Below are 25,771 nucleotides of genomic sequence, written 5' to 3' on the forward strand. Positions count from 1 at the left end.
TATATCACTTCAGTAGGTTTTTTGGTGCTGGTTTGTGTGAGGTGTGAAGTTCTAAGAACTATCTTAATTCCAAATTTCATTAAAATTTGTCTAGAATTTCTTTTAACCCTATGAGCACTGATTTAAAATTTTTTTTTTTTTTAGAAAAAAGTTTACTTTTGTTTATTTTATTGACTAAACAAAGATGGCTCTGTCACTCAGAATCGGTATTAACACAAAGTTTAAATTCTATTAACTATTATATTTATTTTTCTTTTAACACAAAAATGTCAGAAATATAAAGGTAGAATTGCATTTGATTAATTTACCAACCATATTTCCTTATAGATAACTTAGTAATTGTAATGATCATGGATGAATCGGATGTTTCTTCAATCTGGACTTGAATCGTTCTGTAAAATATATTCACCAAAATCAAAACATACTTTTAAGATGAATCATTTCAATCTGCACATCTGCTGACAAAAATATGAATGTAAACTTAAGCCTGATAGACTAACAAGTAATGCATCGGCACATTTAAAAACAAAAGGGGTTTAACTATTAAAATGCTATTTCAAACTTACCCTGTGAGCGCTGAATTTGTTTCTTGTAGAAAACTGATTTTTTACATATATATTGAAAATTATTTTGGGGAAATTTTTACGACGTGCCCCCCAGCATATTATAAACACCCCAACCTCCCCATGTTAAGAACGTGTTTCGAAATAAACAACCCCAACCTTGAAAGCTGTTCTTAACATGGGGGGGGGGGGTTATTCCGAAAGCCGTTCTTAACATGAGGGGTGGTTTGGGGTGTTTATACTATGCTGGGATAGGTTGTAAAAAAAAAAAAAAAAAAAAAAAAAAAAAATTATTTTGTAAGACTCAAGTAATATATACAATATCTGTAGTGTATTAGTAGAACTGCAAAAAATAAATTGTAAAATTTGACTCATTTGCATCTTGTGATGGCAATAATCTTGAATTCATGATGAGACTGACCATTTGGTCAGGGTTAGAACAGATACTACAATTTGATCTTAAATGGAATGCTAAGTGTGAGTACCAGGTATTTATCCGAGTATAAATATTTATTGCATTTCATATGAACAAGATCGAATGATATTTGCTAGTTTTATGCTAACAACTATCAGGAGGATTTTAGTCACATACAAAGTCTTTATGCGATATTCATCTTGGGCGGGTGGAACTCCCAAAGCAGAAGTTTAAATTCACAAACAGACCCTGGTCGAATGCCTATCTTATGTTATCAATGCTAGTTTTTGTAGTGTTTTTTTTCTTCCCACATCAACATCTGCGCCATTTTCATCACGTCACCTAACCTAAAGACTTCAGATGGTGTGTGTGTATATATATATATATATATATATATATATTTACTGGGGAATCGTCATTTATCAAGGCCTGAAGGCCACTCGAGGATAAGGGTTAACGAATGTAAGGTGATAGTGCAGTAATTTTTAATGCTGTAAATTGGGTAGAATTTGATTATGGGAACAACTCAACAAGAGCTTGTTTAAATTACATTTGAAGGCTACCGTGCTAAGAAAAGAAGCTTTGCTCATGGAATCTGTGTTTAGATTTAGGCACAGTGGAGGAAATCACATATAGTGGCTGTAGACATGTAACAAAATGTTGGGAATCATAATAAACACATCTTTTATTTTTTTTATAATCTTTTCTGTTAAGCCACTAATACAACTGACATGTATAACAGGTCGCTTGTCTATCATCTGTAGTTGACTGCAACTCAAAGGTTCCCTTTTCATTGGCCGCTACATCTACATCCACTCCTATCCTTGGATAACTCCACTTACCCTTGATTCTGACCTTAGGATATCACGTATCAATTTTTTGTTTTTGTTTTTAAGATTAAAACCTAGCTCATTAGTATGGCTAGGACAAGAGAATATTCTTATTGTTTTTTGACTCTCGAGTATGTATCGGACACAGTTAATCAACCGAGAACCACATCATCTATAATATAAATCTCACCTGTCTGTTTAAATGCATGTTTGTTTTGCAAAAACTTTCGACAGAGGCAACGGATTTTCATGAGATCAGTATCGTTTTGAAGCTCGACCCTTCGGATGACAAATATCAAAAAATTGGCCCAAAAATTAATTCTTTCACCCTAAACTCGACCTTTTTCGCCAACGTTTTAGCAAGTCATTGGATTGACTTTGGTTAATTTGAATGCTTTTGACTTCCGTCGTGTCATGGAGACATCGGCTGAGACTTCCAATTTTCTTTCACTTTCTTTTCTGCTTTTGCATCAGTTTCGAGCCTGCCTGCGTACTAATTTTTTTTAAGACCTCTCTCCTACTGTTGTTTTGATTCCCTCCTCATGCTCCTACCATTCCTTTTTTTTTTTTTTTCTTTTTAACACCTCTCTCTACATTTACAGGTTCGAGCCTTCCTGCCTACTACCACTTTTTTTTTTTTTTTTTTGCTCAACACACCTCTAAACACCCGGGCAACGCTGTGCACCCAGACTAGTACTAAATAAAAACATGTCAACAGATATATATACTGGAGAGTTAAAATAAGAATATCTGTTGTTCTAGCAATACTCATTAGTAAACACTCACGTCATTCTGTCAAGTGGAAGCAATAAAAAGAAAAGAACAAGTTATGAATTGTAATAATAATTTTATTTATTTATAAAAATATCTTTAGAGGATTTCAATTATCTGTCTTTCTCTCTCTCGATCTCTTTCTCACACTTACTATATCAAAGTAAAAAGAGAAGAATGGACACTGGTGTTAGGGAATTCATAAGATTTAAGAATATCAGTTTTTTTTTCAACAGAAATTGATGCAAGATCCGACAATATGGAGCATTTGAAATAGAAAAAAAAAAGCAAAAATATGTCACAGAATTATGTAAATGTTACTGACGTTTCGATGTGCTACTACTGTGTCACAATATTAATTAATATTGGAAGAATCTGTTTAAAAACAAAAAGTGAGGTTGTTAAATAACGGTATCCACATAATTCCGTTGCATATTTTTTGCTGATTTTGTTCCAAGTTTCCATAAATGTTATGGTTTGTGAGAAGCATTGATTCAATAGATATTAAAATGTTTGAAAATCTTAATGCATATCTTAAAAAAACATCCAAGTTATTCTATGTTAAAATGTGCATTGATAAGACTTTCAAACACACACACATATATATATATATTGGATATCAAAGTTATTCCACCCATTTTTTTTTGTTTTTTTGTACAAATAATCATGTATTTTGCAATTAATGGCTACCACGTGTTAAAAAAGACAAAAAAAAAAAAAAAAAGAAAGAAAAATGTTTAATCAAACCTAAAATGGCCATTTTAATTTAGACCTTAGAAATGTAATTTTCATAATTTGTGTCAAACTCGTTTGGCTTTGAACTGAAATGATCATATTACTTACCAGGTAAGGACACACTGTTAATCACTTGATGAGAAAGGAGTTAAAAATCATCTATTTGATTATAGTGGTTGGTGCCAGAATCACTTAAGCCCTGAGTGGAGTGAGGGTAGGGGTCATGGCATTCACCCAAAAGTAGAGGAAACAAACAAAAGCAATTGGAGATAGCATGGCAAAGATTATAAAATCTATTTCACAAAAAGAGATTTTCTAGTCATTATTTGTCCCTTGCATTCAGATATTAACCTTCATGATGGGACAATTCCAATACCCCCTCCCCCGATTCCGATTCTTTATAAATCTCTAAATATTTAACTATAAAATGCTCATTTTGTCCTGATTACCGTAAAAAAACACATCTTAAATGTGCATATATTTTCTCACATGTAAAAACACACTTGTGAGGAGGTGATTTATCGATTTTAGTTTTATTGGAAGTTAAAATCAAATATTATTACTACCAATGGTTGAAGACTTTTTTTTTTTTTCAAAAAACAAAATCAAATATAATTAAAGGAATAGGCACAATTTTTTTTTTCTGATTCTGTTACAGATTCCAATATCTCAAAAAGTTCCGATTTTTCCGATCCGATTATTCGTTCCAACACTAATTTACCTCATCCCTTATGTATGATAGAGAGTTTACTTATTGTAGCAAGGTAGTCGTTTGTATATTTTCCCCACTTTAAGTCATTGTTTCACAAAAATGAATCGGGTGTGTGATGAAAATGAGGGACATTACAGATTCTAATTACTTAGAAGAGGGGAACTGATTGGCTATAGAAAGTCACTTAGAATGTAAATCCATGCATTTAGCTTTACTATTTCCTTTGAAATTGAAACAAATGTTTTTGTATAACTTGCTTTCCAGAAGTATATTTTTATACTATTCTACATATAAACATCTAGTTATCTGCAGACAGACCATTTCAATGAATCAGAGCTCTGCAGTGTGACTAGACTGATACCTACCCCAACTTGGGAACAAACCTACAACCTTAATAGTCGTCAAATTTAAGCAGTCAACTATGAAGTGTGCATCGTTATAAGTGATATTTCAACACATTATATAAACACTGACTGCTACAGAGTGCTCCATTTGTTTACAAAGAACTTTGCATTACTGCTAATAGTAGGTGGTGATATCACTTACCACAGTGCTCAAGCCGAGAAGATAGATATATGCATACACCACAAATAAAAGGATCTGTGTACGACTGCATGGATTTCAACCAAATTTGGTATGCAGATAAATCAATGTTGCATCTCTCTTGATCATAAGCTATGTCAACTCTTAGGGTCATAAAATGCCAGAAAACTTTCTCATGGAAACAGAAATTTTTTGTGAAATTTTCTTATAACTGAAATACAAAATACAAATATAGTTTTTGTTTTAAACAGACAATTCCTCTTAAAGACCCTGAGATAAAAAAAAAAAGCAAGCAACCTCAATATTGCACAATATCTCAAGAAAGTTTCATTGTGATAACACTTTTTTCCGATACAGAAACCATTTTTTTTTTTTTTTAAATAAAACTATAATCTTCATCTCCCCCACATCTAATTTATGAATAAATTGAATATGATTGAATATGATTAAAAATATGAAAGATTTAAATTTTAATTAAAATATAATACTGATTGATCTATACATTATGTTAGTAAAATTAGATACCATCCATTAAATGCAAAGTTAAAATAAATTAAATCAATCCTGCCCTGGGAATAATAAAAATAGATATCAGAAACTGACAGGTTTGTATACATATATTTATTCATTACATTTTGAATGTTGTCATAGCTATAGTTTCCTCACCAAAAAGTAACAATTCATCAGTGATTGACATCGGAATTACAAATTTATCTTTTGTTTATAGACGAATTTGTGCTACTGGATAGTCACCGATAAATTATTTTTATGGCAAACGAACTGTAGGTATGAGGACATCTAAAATGTATATATTTTAATTCATATATATATATATATATATATATATATGGCTCTTACCCTTGGGAAGAGAGTTCTCTGGTCAATTTTTCTTTCTAAAAGCTCTACTTATGTATAGAGCGCATTTCATATATATAAATTTTGCCTTCCACATTCTCTTATACAAAAATAAGTTTAATGCTTGATAATCTGCTGTTTAAAAAAAATTTTTTTTTTTTTTTTTTTTTTGAGTGACTGTTTAAGAACAAGTTAAAACGTGAAGGGTGGAGAAAAAAAATCATTCAATTAAATATCCTAGTTTAAAATTACACGTGTTAATTAACTTTATTTTTAAAAATAGTGTTATCTTTTAATAAAGCTAACTTTATACAAGGAAATTTGGACAATCATTTTTTTAAATGACAAATTTTAAAGCTTATTTAACATATTTACATAATGCTGAAGCTATATATGTTAAAACCCATTTTCCCTTAATTTTAATGTTTTAGCATTAGTATGCTGATCAAGTCACTATGATAAAAAGGAGGGAAAAGACATACAAAATGGGTCCCAATAAAAAGAAAAGAAATTGAAACATTCTTAGGAATCCTAATGGGACTGGATCAAAAAGATTCCATTTCGTCATATAGGAGCGATAACCCACTGCACAAGAATCCCATTTCTTTAAAAATGACTCTAAATAGGTTTGAATTACTTCTAAACCGTTTCCATTTCTTCAACAAGGGAATCGTTAAAAGAAATAGACAAGGAAAGATACAACCCTTATTAAACCTTCTCAATAGAGATTTTAAGTCTATATGTACTTCAAGAAATGTGGTTATTAATGAAATACTAATTCCCTGACATGGAAGATTAAAATTCTGCCAATTTATTCCAAGCAATGACCATAAATATGGAATAAAACTTTTCAAACTGTTTACTGAAAAGTTTTACATACAATCTGTCCATTTATTCAGGAAAATCAGAATCAGGCCAAAGAGATAGAATTAGCTAAGAAAATTTGTACCATATACAATAGGGTGTTCACAATGATTGTTGGTGACCTTGGTAATAAAAAGGAGCCGTCAACAAATATTGTTTACACTGTATCATTGCAAACTGCTATGCCAACATATATTGTTGCCATGACAAATCAATGTGTGAAAAGATTTTAAACTTCTATAGTTCATCTTGAAGATTCTGTCAAAATTCCAAAGCTTTTTTAAAAGAATTTTTTTTTAAATTCAAATCTAAAAATTTCTTAAGAATTTAAGGTTCTCCTAAAATTTGTAAAACTTATATAGATATATAAATTCTACAATATTCTGAGATTTTCTAAAAAATCTAAACATCTTTTCAAAGGATTTTACAGCTTTCTAAAATGTTCTGAGACTTATTTTACAAGTTCTCAGAAATTCTTAAATTTAAAAAATTCTCAGGAATATTTAAAATGTTCCATCAGGATTTCTGATGTTTATTTTAAAGAAATTCCAAAGCTCATGTGAAAGACTCTTCGAATTTATGACTTAAAATATTCTAAGAAATTCTTTGGTTTATTACAAGGATTCTAAGAAATTGTAAAGATTTACAGGTGGAATATTGAACATATGATACTTTCAAATTTTTCCTAGTATTTCTATTGCAACTGACTTCACTTTTTAGATTTTTTTCAAGGAAATCCCAACATTTATTTAATTTATTTTAGAAATTTTGAGATTCATTTAAAAACAATTATTTTTGAGAAAATCCATAACAAATTTTTGGAAATAACTTCTCCATTAATCCGAGATATTCCTAGATTTAGTTTAAGAATTTTTGTTAAATGCTTATTTGAAATATATACATACAAATTTTATGGTATTTACGATAAGAATATTCAACTGATTTCTTTTAAAATATAAGTTTAAATATTTAAAAAAAAAAAAAAAATCCCCATTGAATTTTTTTGTACAACAAATATATATATTCACTGCACAATTTAATTTTGAAGAGTTTGAACAAATTTTGAAATCTTATATTAACTTTCAATATTTGTAATTGAGATCAAAGGAAGAAAAATGTCAAAGGACTTTTTTTAAGGCCTTTGTGAAAAGATCTTATACAAGATCAGAGTTTTTGCTAAAAGCTTCTTTGAATTTTTCCTCATTGATCCCTTTAGTATTCATGCACCGATAATTCAAAGATTTATATTGAAGAGTTTGAACAAAATCTAGTCTGAGATTTGTTCAAACGTTATTAATGTTCCATGTGAACAGATATTTTTCAAGGTTACATTATATGCCTACATAGCGGAAAAGGCCTGAATATAAATTTGTTGATGAAATAATTTGTTAAAAAAAAACAAAAAAAACTTGGCCATTTAATATTTGCAGCTTCCGAAAAACCTTTAATAAAACAAATCACATGATGATGTTGTAAATGTTTTTAAAATATATCAGACGATTTTGCATCTGCTCTTTTTAAAATGCATGAAGAGATGAGAAGAGAAAATATAGTATGCCTTCGTCAAAGTTGAAAATAATATATTTGTGGGGACTCTCACAGTCAAACTTACTCAGGCCGAGTACCACAACCTCACCTAAACATTCAGTACCGATATAGCAAACCAAGAAATATTTTGGAATACACTCTTTCGAAAGACACGAGTCAGACTAACAAATTTCTATAGCATATAATAAAATAATAGTTTCAGATTTTTTCATGTAATAGTGATACTTTTGATCAAGCTATATAACTTCAAAGTATCAACATTTTATCAAATATGAGAGACTAAGAATATCAGACTCAAAATCTTAACAGAACCAAATCAGGACAATACATCTTTGACAAACAAATCCTATGGTATAGATCTATGTCAATAAAGCGGTCATGAAACAAACGCCATATTCCAGAAATCACATAATTGATAAAGTAGTTCTATTTTTATAAAGAAGGTCATTTTTAAATGATTTAAAGCAATTTATGCAAAAAAATCAGTAGCATTATAAAGCTGACCTTGCACGTTTGAATTATCGTGGACTTATCTGCCCTTTTTTCTTTTATTTTTGTCAAGATGACAGTGCAAGACAGTCTCATTTTGCTTGCTCAGAAAAATTTTAGTTTTTTAGTTAAAAATAAAACTAATCAGTTTACATACTTTTTGAATATGACTTCTGTGTTGAGTCTGTACATCAAAGATTTTTCTGTATTTTTTATTTTTAATTAGATTTAACTCTAAATAAAAAAAATACATACATTTTATACTTATTTGAACAATTTACTGCAGTTTCATAGCATTACCAATGATCAGAAGTGTACTGAACTGGTCACTAACGTCTGGCATTAATTAATGTTCAATGTTAGAGAGGAGTTACATTTTTGATGATTGGTAATGCAGTGAAACTGCAGTAAAATGCTCAGATAAGTACATTTTATTATTGATATATAAGTTTGAAACAAGATGATTAAATTCTTATGTGGAGGTTGATCTTCATTAATTTTGTATGTATCATGTAAGCTTGTTCAGAAAGTCATATAGACACATTTTACTTGCTTTAACTAGTATTTTTGGTGCAACTTTACTATAGTGTGCATCCAACGCAATCGTGTATTTTCAAACAAAGGGATTTCAGGGAAAAACATAATTACATACTTCCATGCCATGTCAAAATCAGTATAAATTACAAAATCGTCCAGTAGAAGACGTGCTACAGCTAATTTTCGGAAAAAAGTGTGTAGTCTTATCAAAAATAAACAAGATGGCCGACTTGAAAGCAGTTATCTCCCTTTGATTTCAAGCATCTAAAGGGTTAATTTACAGTGAAATTGCAACTTTGAAAAATTGTTTTTACATAAATTTATTTTTTTACAGGACCATTTTTTGTAATTTTAAAAATTTATATTAATTTTGACATTGCATTGTATGTAAGTACACAATGTTTTTCTCTTAAATTAATTGTTTAGTATAGTAAAGTTGCATCATACTTTTAGTCTCACGAAAAGTGTTCCTAAGCCTGAGTAACCATGGTGAGTTTGAGTCGCCACTTATATTTTATGTTAAGAAAGGCACAAAAAGTTTTCCAATATAGATGAAAATGATGGCTACGACACACAAACGTGTAAACAGACAGACGACATTTCCCTGAATTTAATAAAGGGAGCAAAAATAGATTAAATTTACAAAAATTTTGTTGAAAAAAAAAAAAAAAAGACACAGGTATTTGTGGGAGAGTCAGTCCAGCTGTACATTCTACAATATTGCTATTTGATACAAGCATGAATTTCTTATTCAGTTTTGTGGTTGCACAAAATGGCACATCTCTAACAATATACATCTGGCATATATATATATATATATATATATCTCAGGCACAGATCCAGGGAGGATGTACATGCCCCACTGACAATTTTTCTGTATATTTTCCATAAAACATTGTCTTGCTGTGAAAGAAAACTCTTAAGAATATTTGGTAACTACCACCCCGTTTATTTTTATCTATATTAATAAAGTTATGCGACAACTTCACATGTATGTTTTTTATCATGCCTACGTAGCTTTCATAATTATACTGAATTATTTTTGTAATTATTAATATTCATTAAAATCAAGATTTACAAAACATTAAATAAAACAAGCATTTTTCAATCTTATTAAAAGAAAAATTCCAAAAGAATGCATTTTTTTGTATGTCTTCTAAATGCAATTTAAAAATTCAAATTTTACAGAGGTGGGTTTGAAATAATAATATTATAACACTGAGTTGACTGTGGATACAGGAGGACAGAGTTCCTTTCTTTTCCTGGGTAATGCCAGATATTCATACTAGGTAGTCATAATTTTACCTGTATTCAAGTTAGAGAATTTATTGCATTAAGACCACCAAATGTAGACAGCTAAGAATTCTTACAAAATTCACTTATAATAAAAAACAATTGTTTCAACTGAAACGCCCTCCATTTTATTTTCTAGATTTTCAGATTTATATATATTTCTAGTTTTCAGTTTAGTTGGAATTTATAAAATTATAATCCAAATGATTTCAATATCTGAAATTAAACTTTCATATGGTCTACTTAAATTTAATTATCGCCCCTTCTCCCACACAAATAATAAAAAAAAAAACTGGCACCACAATAAATAGTCTAGGAGGATAGTGAAAAGACTGAGGGGAGAAAGCACTAACCAGACTTCCACTAGCTGAGTGCAACGAGGACCGGGACCTTAGGGAGGCTTATTGGTGATGATCATTGAGAAGTCAATAGCTAGTGATTGAAATCTGAGGAGACTTGTCATCCAGACTCCAAGGAACACCACCGGTTGTTGTCAGGGAGTAATCTCTGTAAGAGCTCCTAGTGAGTAAAAATAATAATAGGTAGATTTGAAGTTGATATAAATTTCATTTTTCTCTTAAGCTTAGAATGTTTGTCGACACAGCCATAACAACTACTAAATGCAAGAACATTTTAGGCTAATAAATGGAAAAATTGCCCATGCAGATGTGGCAAGCATCACTCCATAAAAACATGCCAATCATCCCCCCCCATCCCCAATATATATATATATATATATGCCCACACATGGTCATTATGAAATTCTAGTGCAATATTTATAGCTTATAATCTACAAAATGATAGAACTGGTTAGTAAAATATCTTTAGACTTTTTCCAAAAAAATGAATTGGAAATCATTGAAATTTAAAGAAAAAAAACAAACTAAGTTCTAGAATTTTAGAATTATATCACGATTTGTAGGCTGAATAATGACGTAAACCTATTTAAAAATCCAATATTGCTTTTTTTACCCATTCAGTTAATAGCTGCAATAAAATAAAAAGTAAAACATTACCATTCCACAAAGAATTAATAATGACCCAGTATAAAGATCAAGAAAGACATTAGATACATCAACCAATACTTGGAAGAGTCATTTTACCTTCTGTACCAATGCTTGGGAAGAGTCTCTTGAGTGAATAATTAATGGGTTAAAATTAAGTTTTAAAATAAACATGCCCTGTTCAAATTAACAGAAAACTTATATAGATGTCTGTGAAATCATGATTCATTTTTTCTTTGTCGTTTTTAAATGTGTATTTTTTTTTGTAATAGAGGGATAGAAAGTCATATATATATATATATATATAGAGAGAGAGAGAGAGATTATATATCATAAACTCTTTCCTTTTGTTTATTTTTGGATTTTTGTTTAAGGAAAAAAATAGAAAAAGAAAAAAAGACAGTTTTCTATTGGTATACACCTAACCAAAAATGCCATAATTTCTTTCAGCAGTCTTTCAATAAACATCAAATACATACAGACACATAGTGAATATTGATTAATTTTGTTTTTCTTTTTTTCAATTCTTTATCACATGACTGTTGAAAATATTTTAGTTTTTATTTTTAAGTAATGGATGGAGGAGGGGGAAGGCGTGAAAAAAAAAAATATATATATATATATCCCCCCTCCCATTTCCAAAAAATAAAAAATAGCAGGTAATTCTTCCTTTTTTCACAGAAAAAAGAGCAAACAACTCTACCATTTCTTTAATATTGTCAACATGAATAATCGCACTGAGCAGGCCATCAAAAACTTGTCTGTGTTCATGATAAAAAAAAAATCTCTTTAATTTCCGTAATATCTGACACTGATGATGATCCCGTTTCATAAAATCCTCGGAAAATCCACTGACGGAGTGAGAAGGGTTAATGAATTGCACTATGATGATAACTGTAAAAAAAAAAAAATTAAAAAAATAATCCGTGTCGCAGTTTCTTTCTTCTCTCACGTACAAATGCTGTACACTTATTTACATATATATATACACACACACATATATATATACACGCACACATATGTACCATCCAAACAGTCAAAAACAAATGGCGAATGCCAGCCGCAAAATTATTTTAACAGGGGTTTTGATTACTTGCTTTCTTTGTAATAGTTTTTCATCTTAAGTAGTAAGAGCTGATACCACAAAGTGCATTGAGGAACAAACAGCTGCTTCTAAGAACATATGAGAGATATCCAAAATATGTTTGTGGGAGTAAAACATCAGGAGACATCCAAAAATCACGCATGGCATGAGTGTGCTTTGTTTATAAAAATAATGGCTGAAGGAAAGCACTTTTTTTTTTTTTTCCCAACATGATGTGCTTGCTTCGTTTTAGTTCAATTGCAAATAGTCACCTGGCCTTAAGGATAATTCTCCTGTCTGTGGAATTGGTGAAGAAATCTATCTTAAAGTTTTGTTTCCGGCCCTGAAGCAATCTGTTGGAAACTCGTTCTCAAACGGTCCATAAAATTAGCATTGATATGCCCATATGCCAAATTATACCAGCGCACAGACCGTCCCCTGAAATTAAGAAAAAAAAAAAAAAAAAATGAATGAATAAAGAAATCAACTAGAATTTTAAAATTATACATATATATATATTAGTGTTGGGACGATTAATCAGAATCAGAAAAATCAGAACCTTTTGTGGTATCGGAAAAATGTGTGCCTATTTTCCAATGCCCAAAACAATTCCTTTCATAATATATATATATATATATATATTTTGTTTGATTTTGTTTTTTAAATAATCTTCCACTGCTGGTAGTAATAATGAAATAAATATTTATTGATTTAAATTAACAGCAAAACAAAAATCTGTAGATCATCCCATTTTTATATATATATATATATATATATATATGCACATTTAACATGTGTTTTTACAGTAATCAGGAAAAATAAAAACTATAGTTAAATATTTGGAGATTTATAAAGAATCAGTATTTAATATGGAATCGGGGGGTGGAAAATATTGGAATCGTCCCATCATTAATATATTGAGATCTAAAATATATATATATATATATATATATATATATATTAGTGATATTTATATGTAGAAACAAAAAAAGGTTTAAAGCTTCTAAAATTCATGTTAAAATTGTTCAGAGGGATCCCTGATGCAGTGGTTAGAGTTCTTTGTAAAATTCAGCTGTGAAAGTTACATTCTTCTGGAGATGGAAGGTTCAATCCTGACTGTGGGCAACTGAAAATACAATTGCGAATTACCTTGAACTTCTTCGCTGGCAGAACGAGAGCATGATATGTGAATTAAATAAAGGGTTCCATTCGAAATTCTGTGCAGATTATAAAGTTCAACATGATACACAAGAAGAAGATTGTATAGACCAAAACGTGCAAATAACACTCAAGATGAGAACAGTAGTCCGAAAAATCCAAATGATATAAATAATGAATCGTAATCTCAAAAATTCAGAAAAGTAAAATTTTGATTGTTTCTTTGGATGTCTCTTATTTTAACCAATTTCAATTCAAATTAAAAAAAACAAAATCTTATAACACAAATATACAAATCAAATTCTTAAATATTTCTTCAGATAGATGAACATTTTTTTTTTTTTCATTTTTAATTATTGTTTTCCATGCTCAAGTGAAAGACTTTAAACTTCCTGTCTGTTGCCATTTTGCCAAAGTTCTACTCCCTAGCATCAGGTCATCATCAATTGATCCCTTCCATATCTTAAACAGCCTAATATGGGACACATTTTGGAGCATCATGGATGGCATGGCCGTACAAGTTCAGATGTCATTATGCGATGAAATTTTTCAGGGAACCCTTTAGAGCTAGTCCAGCAATTTTCTCCATCTAATGTGCTACAGCTAGGATCATATCATTATGATTTGGCATCGACCACATCTTAACCATACAGGACTACAAGCTGGACAGGTTCTGGTTACTGCCCCTCTTGCATGTTTTTATAAATTCATATTTTTTTTCTGGTTTTATTCATCCAAGTTTTCTCTCGGCACTGAAGTCAAAAGTCTTGGCCATTGTCGAGATGGCTTGTTCCCCATTAACCAAGGTATGCCTCTGCTTTTGTGCAGTTCTAGAAGGCCCATCCTCTTAGAGTCTGCCTTCTTCCTTTGAGAAGGCATTAATTTATTACTAATTGCCTAAAGCGACCCTACCGGGCATTGTCGATGAGGCTGCCCAGGAAGTTTTTGGCAGGTCAGGGTGCTCTTCTAGGATGCTGGCTTTTCAAATTCCACTTTCTGGCCCTTGTGTCACATCCTCCTGCCATGGGAGAGGAATAAATAACATCCAATCTATTCATAAAGTGGGTTCCATTAGAGCGATTAGGTAATTTATTCTAAAAGAATATATTTTTATTAGAAAAAAAAAAATTCTAACTGCAATAGATTTGGATTCTGCAATTCTTCTTTCCAACAGATTCCAGTATGAAGAGGAGATATTAGAATTACTTTTTTTTTTTTTGAGATCTTTTACTGGTTTTATTATTTTGGGCAGATTATTTTAATATATCCCAGGACTGAGTACATTTTCTCTATAAAAAAAATTTGGTATGTATTAGGTTGGCCAGAATGTTCTAGCTGTTTGTAATTTTAAGTTCAGACAAGCATACCTTGGCTCAAACAAAAATTTATCAGTTGAAATTAGCACAATCAGAATCAACACTTTTGCCAATGCAAAACAAGTGCATTTATGCCAGAAATGTAAAAAATCTGGCGTTCTGATATTGCTGAAGTCGCAGAAGGCGTTTTTGATATTGCTTAGGTTCTTGAAACATTTTTCACACAAAGTTGTCGAGATGCTTGAAAAAGTGGTAGTCAGTAATGGAGAGCTTTATAGAGTATGGTGGATGAGGCAGGGTTTTGTAACCCAATTTGTTCAACTTCTGCAGTCAGTTTAGCAATGTGTGGTCGGGCATTGTCATGGAGGAGAATTGGGTCTTTTCTGTTGACTAATGCTGGAAGTTTCTGATGTATTTCATCTATTTTTGACAGTAGTTTTCCGCCGTAATAGTTTTTCTTCCATTCAAAAAACTGGATGAGACCAGTCACAGACCACCAAACAGTCAGCATAATCTTCTTTTGGTGCAACTCTGGCTTTGGGAAGTGTTGTGGAGCTTTGTCAGTGTCTAACCACTGAGCTGAACGTCACCTGTTGTTGTAAAGAACCCACTTTTCCTTGCCAGTCACAACTCGGTCAAGAAACGGGTTGTTTTTGTTGCATAAAAGAAGGGAAGATGACACTTTATAACGTTTCTTTTGGTTGTCATTCAATTCATGAGGTACCCATTCATCAAGTTCTTTTGTCTTCCCAATCTCTCAAGTGGTTGGAAATTGTCACATACATTACGTCTAATTCAGAAGCAAGTTCTTGAACAGCTGTGTGTAGATTGGCTTCAACTAAGGTTCTTAATTGATCGTTGTTGACATCCAATGGCCAACCACTATACTCATCATTTTTAAGACTCCTGTGGCCATGACGAAATTTCTTAAACCACCATTTAGCTGTGTGTTCAGTAGTGGTTCCTTGGCCAAAGGCTTCGTTGATATCGTGAGCTATTTCAGCAACTTTTCAGCCTAGCTTGAATTCAAATAAGAAAATTGTGTAAATTTGCTTTTTTTTTTTCATCTTATATTAACATTCTGAAAAGAAGACATTTGTTTTAAAACGATTTTAATTTAATGATTAGATAGAGCGAAAAAAAAAACGCTCTTTAAAATGTTATATAAAGTAAAGGTATTATAACGAAAACTTATTTAAAAATACATAATTTGAAATCAAAATTAAAAATTCTGCAAGAACTTCTCAACCTAATATGATTAACAGATAATAATGAATTTTGAAAATCAGCTACTATACACAAAAAGGTTATGTGAGATATATTTAGTTTAATGCAAAGTGAGAAAAAAGGATAGAAGTCTTTTGTGAAAATTTAAATATCTCCAACTCTTGTTGTATTAGACATCAATAAATATTCCTCAGATTTCAGTTTCTTTTGAATATTTTAAAGTGTATTGGGAGTCGAGAGATATGGACACAAGCTCTTAATTGAAAATTCAAATATCTCAGATTTGTATTATTAGACACTAATTAAGATTTTGATTTTATTTTAAAGAGTCCTTAAGATTAGTCATTAAATTTTAGATAATTTCTAGAATCAAAATCATATAATAGATTTAGATCACATTTCTAGAATCAAAATCATGTCATAGATTTAGATCAAATTTCTAGAATCAAAATCATGTCATAGATTTAGATCAAATTTCTAGAATCAAAATCATATAATAGATTTAGATCAAATTTCTAGAATCAAAATCATATAATAGATTTAGATCAAATTTCTAGAATCAAAATCATATAATAGATTTAGATCAAATTTCTAGAATCAAAATCATGTCATAGATTTAGATCAAATTTCTAGAATCAAAATCATGTCATAGATTTAGATCAAATTTCTAGAATCAAAATCATATAATAGATTTAGATCAAATTTCTAGAATCAAAATCATGTCATAGATTTAGATCAAATTTCTAGAATCAAAATCATGTCATAGATTTAGATCAAATTTCTAGAATCAAAATCATGTCATAGATTTAGATCAAATTTCTAGAATCAAAATCATGTCATAGATTTAGATCAAATTTCTAGAATCAAAATCATATAATAGATTTAGATCAAATTTCTAGAATCAAAATCATAATAGATTTAGATCAAATTTCTAGAATCAAAATCATAATAGATTTAGATCAAATTTCTAGAATCAAAATCATAATAGATTTAGATCAAATTTCTAGAATCAAAATCATGTCATAGATTTAGATCAAATTTCTAGAATCAAAATCATATAATAGATTTAGATCAAATTTCTAGAATCAAAACCATGAAATGTATTTAAATAACAATTTGAAGAATTTTAGAAATAAGGTTTAGTTGCATTGCCATCTTCATAAGTGGACATGAAAGTGGTGCAATTCATGATGAAATGAGATTAAAAGATGATTATTGCAAAGACAAGAGATACCTATTAACCTGAGTCTTGAAAAAAGCAAGGCTATAAGTAGGAGGAAAACAGTCAGCAGGAAGAAAATTCCACAAGGTTGCAGTTCTTGAAAAGAAGCTACTGGAATGGGAAATTTACTATTTGTAATAAAAAGGTGGTATTGAAATAGTGATCAATTGTATTAAGACCAGTCGATCACATGAAGAGTCTATCAGGCAGATGTATGCAATGTGATGATTTATGGAAGAGCAGCATGGCCAATGAGGTTTGAGGATGTGTTGCATGGAGAGAAATGATACGGGAATGATATGATGGATGTGTAATGAGAATCTTAAAGGCAGGATTGGATCTGAATCTCAGACAATCTAGCAGAACAGGAGACTTTGTTGGTATAATCACGTTGGGTTAGTAAATGTAGAACAATTGAGGTAGAAGGGTCAGTTGGTAGGGGAAAGCCAATAAAGACATGGCAGGAAGTGATAAGGATGAACTTGAGAGAAAGAGGGATGAATAAAGACCTGGCCAGAGATGGATTAGCTTAGAAGTCAATTTCTAAAACACATGCCAGAATGGATGTTAAACCGATGATGGCGATTACAAACACAATCAATTCACAAGGATTTGAACTACGAAATCAGGCTTTATTCCATGGCAATATTCATTAGACTATTTGTGCAGAGTCATTGATTGGCTGGAAATGAAATCGGGACACAGCAAGAATGCAAGGAAGTGAGGACAAAAGACGGCGTGAAAATCCCACAAAGAAACCATAAAATGAGAAATCAGCACCCACACAAAGATGAAACCTCAAGAAGACAATAGAACAAACCAAGATAATTCCCCGCATTCTTTCATGGTCTCGTTTTCTGTTGTTCTCAAAATATCCTAAACAAGATCTCAACATTATAGTGTTGCCACATGAAGAAGCACCGATACAAATAAAATGGAGTGTTTGTATAAAAAATTGTAGACTTGGAAACTAATTAAACATCAAACAAACTTGCCATGCAGATAGGCTATATGAAGTTGATTTTAATTTAATCTATTACAAAGTGTGTAATATATACTTTGATTGTTTTACATAAGCATTAATATGTTGCTACACATTCATGAGCATGTTTCAGTCATTTTTGTATGAGCCATCTCTAGTTACTTGTAACTGGCTGACTGAAGCATGCTCAAGAATGTGTAGCAATATATTAATGCTTAAGTAAAACAAATAAAGAGTATATCCTACTCTACTTCGGCATTGAGAACTTTTGTATTAACCTCGTTAAAACTTCATTGGTTGCTTTTAACCTGGAATTTATATATATATATATATATATATATATATATATATATATATATATATATATATAATGAGGGTAATTCCAAAAATAAAGCCTCTTAATTTTTTTATTAACTCAAAATGTAAAAGAACAATGAAGACACGAGTGGTACCATTAAATTATGTGACCTTTGTGCTTCAGAATTTATTTTTCTAGATAGTCACCACCATTTTCAATGCACTTTTGTCAGGAATGCAATGATGCGTCTTTGCTTCTGATGCATGCCCATGACAGGGGTTGCTTTTTTAGAGTCTCACACCGTCAATATCTGTAACAGAAATGAAACTTTCAGGCGATGAAGGCAGAAGTTCAGTCATCATAACAATGCAATTTGCAATCCCCTTTGATTAATTTGAGCAGAATAAATAAATAAAAAAATAAGAGGCATAACTTTTGGACCTCCCCCTCCACACCAGTTGCTATGCACAGTCATTGTCAGACAAACTGTTTTTCAGTATCAGAACTCTTGAGCTTGGCTAGACAAGTATTGCAGCTGACCGTTTTGTCAACAGTTGAAAATGAAAACCGAGATGAGAATAATAGAGAAAGCATTGATTAAATATATATGAACAGACCAAATTATTTTCTAAAAGAAATAAATAAAATTAACTTCTATTCTTAACGACATGCTGTAACAATCGACAAGAAAAATTTACAGACCAGAATAAAATATTGATTCTGTAAGAAGAAAGCTGTCGATGACAGAAACAAAGAAGTCAAGAAAATCTTAATACTTATCAACTGCCTAGAGTGCTCTATTTTAAAAAAAAAAAAAGAGAGCCATGCATCTTCTTCTATATATATAAAAGGCAAAAATCGGTGTGTATGTATGTATGTATGTATGTTTGTTTGTAACGCTAAAACTTTTGACAGACACAACCAAAGTTGACAAATTAGGTAGCATATTGCACCTTGATCACCCGGATGACAAATATCGAAATTTCACGTCAAACGGACAACTAGAAGGGGGTTAACTGATCATTTTTCTCCCAGGGGGGCCCCCCAAAAAACCTGTCATTTTAACATTATTCATTAGCTGTCACGTGACGTGACGTCAGCTCAGTAAAATGTCGGCTACGCTGAGCCTCTGACGTACATTAAAGCTGCCTGCGAGGAGTATCATTGATACTATAACACAGTTAAATATTAGTTTAAGAGTCGAACCGTTATTACCAACGGATTTATCGCACTTCAAAAAGAAGAATCCCAAAATTACATAAAAATTGACGTAGGGAAAATGTTTTTATTTTTGCTTGAAGTTTTTTACCGGCGAAGAAAGATGACTATGCTCTTTGCTATAGTTTACCATGTAAACAAGGCTTTAGCCATTTTGTTTTTACCTCCTAACTCTGTTAAACTGGAAGGGGGAGGGGTGGCTATCAGTATAAGGCCGCTTAAATACACGAAAATTACTTTTATACGAGTTTGTTTTCTTATGAATGGAACCGCGTTTATAGGGGGGAGGGGGGAGGAGGCAATGTGCACAGTCTCCCAAGCATTACCTACTATAAAAAAAGATGCACATTTACCCTCTTCTCTCACCCTCTTTCTCTCTCTCTCTCTCTCTTTCTCTTCTCTCTCTCACTCTCTTTCTCTATCACCCTCTTCTCTCTCTCTCTTTCTCTTCTCTCTCTCATCCTCTTTCTCTCTCTCTCACCCTCTTCTCTCTCTCTACCTTTTTCTCTTCTCTCTCGCACCCTCTTCTCTCTCTCTCACCCGCTTCTCTCTCTCTACCTCTTTCTCTTCTCTCTCGCACCCTCTTCTCTCTCTCACCCGCTTCTCTCTCTCTACCTCTTTCTCTTATCTCTCTCTCTCTCTCTCAACCTCTTCTCTCTCTCTCTCTTACCCTCTTCTCTCTCTCACTCTCTGTGTACACCTTTTTCTCTTCTCTCTCTCTCTGACCCTCTTTCTCTCTCTCTCACCCTCTTTTTCTGCTCTCTCTCACCCTTCTCTCTCTCTCTCTCTACCTCTTTCTCTTCTCTATCACCCTCTTTCCCTGCTCTCTCTCACCTTCATCTCTCTCTCTCTACCTATTTCTCTTCTCTCTCTCTCCCTCTGCTCTCTCTCACCCTCTTCTTTCTCCCTCACCCTCTTCTCTCTCTCTCTCTACCTCTTTCTCTTATCTCTCTCTCTCACTACCCCTCTCTCTCTCTGTCTTACCCTCTTCTCTCTCTCTCTACCTCTTTCTCTTATCTCTCTCTCTCACTACCTCTCTCTCTCTCACCCTCTTCTCTCTCTCACCCTCTTTCTCTCTTACCCTCTTCTCTCTCTACCTCTTTCACTTCTCTCACCCTCTTTCTCTCTCACCCTCTTTCTCTGCTCTCTCTCACCCTCTTCTCTGCTCTCTCTCACCCTCTTCTCTCTCTACCTCTTTCTCTTCTCTCTCTCTCACCCTCTTCTCTCTCTCTTACCTATTTTGTAATATATATATATAGATATATATATTGTACAAACTATTGTACAAACTATTACCACTTATCAAGGCCTATAGGCCACTCGAGGATGAAAGTTTAAAAGTGCACAGTAGTCAAATTCGGCAAAGATGACGGAACCGCTTTAATAGGAGGATGAATTATTCAGTGACTCCAACCTATTTTGTTACATATATGTATGTATATATTTTTGTAAAAAATATATATTACTACTTATCAAGGCCCATAGGACACTCGAGGATTAGAGTTGAAAAGTGCACAGCAGTCAAATCTGGGAAAGAGGATGGAACCGCTTTAACGGGAGGATGAGTTATTCAGCGACTCCAACCTATTTTGGTATATATATATTTATATCTATATTTATTTTTAAATATATATTACCACTTATCAAGGCCCATAGGCCACACGAGGATGAGAGTTTAAAAGTGCACAGTAGTCAAATTCGGCAAAGATGATGGAACCGCTTTAAGAGGAGGATGAATTATTCAGTGACTCCAACCTATTTTGTTATATATATGTATGTATATATTTTTGTAAAAAATATATATTACTACTTATCAAGGCCCATAGGACACTCGAGGATTAGAGTTGAAAAGTGCACAGTAGTCAAATTCGGGAAAGAGGATGGAACCGCTTTCACGGGAGGATGAGTTATTCAGCGACTCCAACCTGTTTTTTTATATATATATTTATATCTATATTTATTAAAAAATATATATTACCACTTATCAAGGACAATAGGCCACTCGAGGATGAGAGTTGAATAGTGCACTGTATAAAAAATACGGTAAAGAGGATGGAACCGCTTTAACGGGAGGATGAGTTATTCAGCAACTCCAACCTATTTTTTTATATATATATATATATATATACTTTTATTAAAAAATATATATTACCACTTATCAAGGACAATAGGCCACTCGAGGATGAGAGTTGAAAAGTGCATAGTAGTAAAATTCGGGAAAGAGGATGGAACCGCTTTAACGGGAGGATGAGTTATTCAGCGACTCCAACCTATTTTTTATATATATATATATATATATATATATATATTTATAACAAAAATATATTACCACTTATCAAGGCCCATAGGCTACTCGAGGATAAGAGTTGAAAAGTGCACATTAGTCAAATTCGGGAAAGAGGATGGAACCGCTTTAACGGGAGGATGAGTGATTCAGCGACTCCAACCTATTTTGTTATATATATATATATATATATATATATATATATATATATTTTGTACAAACTATATATTACCACTTATCAAGGCCCATAGGCCACACGAGGATGAGAGTTTAAAAGTGCACAGTAGTCAAATTTGGGAAAGAGGATTTAATCGCTTTAATAGAAGGATGAATTATTCAGCGACTCACACCTGTTTTGGTATATATATATATATATTTATAAAAAAATATGTATTACCACTTATCAAGGCCCATAGGCCACTCGAGGATGAGAGTTAAAAAGTCCACAGTAGTCAAATTTGGGAAAGAGGATGGAACCGCTTTAACAGGAGGATGAGTTATTCAGCAACTCCAACCTATTTTGTTATATATATATATATATATATATATATATATATATATTTTTCATAAAATATGTATTACCACTTATCAAGGCCCATAGTCCACTCGAGGACGAGAGTTGAAAAGTGCACAGTAGTCAAATTGGGGAAAGAGGATGGAACCGCTTTAACGGGAGGATGAGTTATTCAGCGACTCCAACCTTTTTTTTTATTTTGTAAAAAATATATATGACCACTTATCAAGGCCCAGAGGCCACTCGAGGATAAGAGTTGAAAAGTGCACAGTAGTCAAATTTGGGAAATTTGTTATATATCTATTTTTTTGTTACTTAGGCATTTCCACTTATCAAGGCCCAGATACATCTCGAGGATAAGAGTTAAATGTGCACAGTAGTCAATTGGACAATAAGGCCCAGAGGCCACCCGAGGATAAGGGTTGAAAATGGCAGTAGTTAATTGGACAACATAGTAATCGTTAGTAATGGAAAGTCGGGAAATTTGTTATATATATATTTATATTTTGTTTAGATAGGCATTACCACTTATCAAGGCCCAGAGGCCACTAGAGGATAAGTGTTGAAAAGTGCAGTAGTCAATTGGACAAAATATAGTAATTGTTAGTAATGGAAATTCAGTAAATTTGTTATATATATATTAATATTTTGTTAAATACGCATTACCACTTATCAAAGCCCACAGGCCACTCGAGGATAAGGATTGAAAAGTGCACCGTAGTAGTCGGTTGTAATGGAAATGCGGGATATTTGTAATATACCTATTTTTTGTTACTTAGGCACAACCACTTATTAAGGCCCAGAGGCCACTCGATGGTATTACCACTTATCAAGGCCCAGAGGCCACTCGAGGATAAGCGTTTAAAAGTGCAGTAGTCAATTGGACAATATAGTAATCGTTAGTAATGGAAATTCAGTAAATTTGTTATATATATGTATATTTTGTTACATACGCATTACCATTTATCAAGGCCCAGAGGCCACTCGAGGATAAGGATTGAAAAGTGCACAGTAGTCAATTGGACAATATAGTAATCGTTAGTAATGGAAATTCAGTAAATTTGTTATATACCTATTTTTTGTTACTTGGTCATTTCCACTTATCAAGGCCCAGAGGCCACTCGAGCATAAGAGTTAAAAAGTCCACAGTAGTCAATTGGACAATAAGGCCCAGAGGCCACCCGAGGATAAGGGTTAAAAAGTGCAGTAGTCCATTGGTCAATATAGTAATCGTTAGTAATTACTACTTCTCAAGGCCCAGAGGCCACTCGAGGATAAGGGTTGAAAAGCGCAGTAGTCAATTGGACAATACAGTAATCGTTAGTAATGGAAATTCAGTAAATTTGTTATATATATATATATTTATATTTTGCTAAATACGCATTACTACTTATCAAGGCCCAGACGCCACTCGAGGATAAGGGTTGAAAATATTCAACAAATTTTTTATCTACAGATTAGAAAATTTGTATATAGGGTATTCAGACATATGGAATATATCTAGCATAATCTATCTATTATATCTATAAAAGTCAGAATGTTTGTGTGTGTGGGTGTGTGTGAGGTAGAGAGAGAGAGAGAGAGAACAATTCTTAACCTATATATTCAACAAATTTTTTATCTACAGATTTTAAATTTGTTATAAAGGGTATTCATACATACGGAAATATATCTAGCATAATCTATCTATTATATCTACAAAAGTGAAAATGTGTGTGTCTGTGAGAGAGAGAGCAATTCTCAACCTATATAATCAACAAATTTTTTATCTACAGATTAGATAATTTGTATATAGGGTATTCAGACATATGGAAATATATCTAGCATAATCTATCTATTATATCTATAAAAGTGAGAATGTTTGCGTGTGTGTGTGAGGTAGCAAGAGAGAGAGAGAGACAGAGCGAGAGAACAATTCTCAACCTATATATTCAACAAATTTTTTATCTACAGATTTGAAAATTGGTATATAGGGTATTCAGACATATGGAAATATATCTAGCATAATCTATCTATTATGTCTATAAAAGTGAGAATATGTCTGTGTGTGAGAGAGAGAGAGTAAGAACAATTCTCACCCTTTATATTCAACAAATTTTTATCTACAGATTAGAAAATTTTTATATAGTGTATTCAGACATATGGAAATATATCTAGCATAATCTATCTATTATATCTATAAAAGTGAGCATGCGTGAGAGGAGAGAGAGAGAGAGAGAGAACAATTCTCAACCTATATACTCAACAAATTTTTTATCTACAGATTTGAAAATTTGTATATAGATTATTCAGACACATGGAAATATATCTAGCATAATTTATCTATTATATCTATAAAAGTGAGAATGTGTGGGTGTGTGAGAGAGAGAATGAGAGAGAACAATTCTCAGCTTATATATGCAACAAATTGTTTATCTACAGATCCGAAATATCACATTTGTATAGAAGTAGAAATCTGGATACCTATTCTGATACCTAATAAAAGAAAGGACACTCTTTGGGGCGGATTTTGATGATAACAAGTCACTAATAAGAAATTATAATAAACATTGAAATAATTTAAGAATTTTATCAAAATAAAATTGCATGGTAATCACCCAATTTCTGCCACAAAATTTTGATTGGCAAAACTCATAAACAGAAAATATATATTTTCTAATTTCATCTTTTTTTTTTTATAATCTGATTTGATGTTTTCCTTAATATTCAAATCACTATATTTTGCTGCTTAATATCAAATACAGCAAATGAGTTATTTTTTATGCATCAAACAATTACATTTTCTCATTCATCCAAACTAATCACTGAACATCAATTTCATATTTTCTTCACTAAAATATTACTGTGCTTGATGTCATCAAGTGGAGCGGATCATTTTTTTTTCATTTGTTCACACATTTTTCCAATTTATATATATTTTGTCTAAGATTCTTAGCCTATGTCATTGCATACCAAGCTGTTTATTAAAAGTTACGGTTCACTGTAAACACATACGTTACACCAAAATAAAAACGCTTCAGATAATGTCTTGATATTCAATTAAGTTTCTCACATGACATCTTATGAAGTTAGTAGAAATGTTACAGACTTTTGAATCTCAAACACTTTCAATACTGTGCACTGATATTTTCTTTTTTGGAATATAAGCACATTCATGATTTTTTTTTACAAACGTCAACAAATTTCACAATGTGTAGCAATGTACTGAAACAATTATAAAAATATTTGTTTTTATTTTGGATGATGCAGGGCATCCGAAGAGAGATTTTTCTAACAAAATGAAAGTATAATTTTTAGCAATAGGTATCT

General features: G+C 31.8%; 1 protein-coding gene across 7 annotated transcripts in view; it reads right to left on the reverse strand.

Moving 5' to 3' along the window:
• Positions 1–2,635: 2,635 nt before the first annotated feature.
• Positions 2,636–25,771, reverse strand: part of LOC145258202 (rho GTPase-activating protein 7-like) — a 671,840-nt gene continuing 648,704 nt past the window's right edge. For all 7 annotated transcript variants that reach the window (XM_080116103.1, XM_080116114.1, XM_080116150.1 and 4 more), the window contains one exon: positions 2,636–12,681. In XM_080116103.1, the coding sequence (XP_079972229.1) occupies positions 12,567–12,681 (115 nt within the window). In that variant the 3' untranslated portion in view covers positions 2,636–12,566. The remainder of the gene's footprint in view (positions 12,682–25,771) is intronic.

Source organism: Euprymna scolopes, chromosome 3, assembly GCF_053919585.1.
Source record: "Euprymna scolopes isolate OS-2025 chromosome 3, ASM5391958v1, whole genome shotgun sequence".
Lineage (NCBI taxonomy): Eukaryota > Metazoa > Mollusca > Cephalopoda > Sepiida > Sepiolidae > Euprymna > Euprymna scolopes.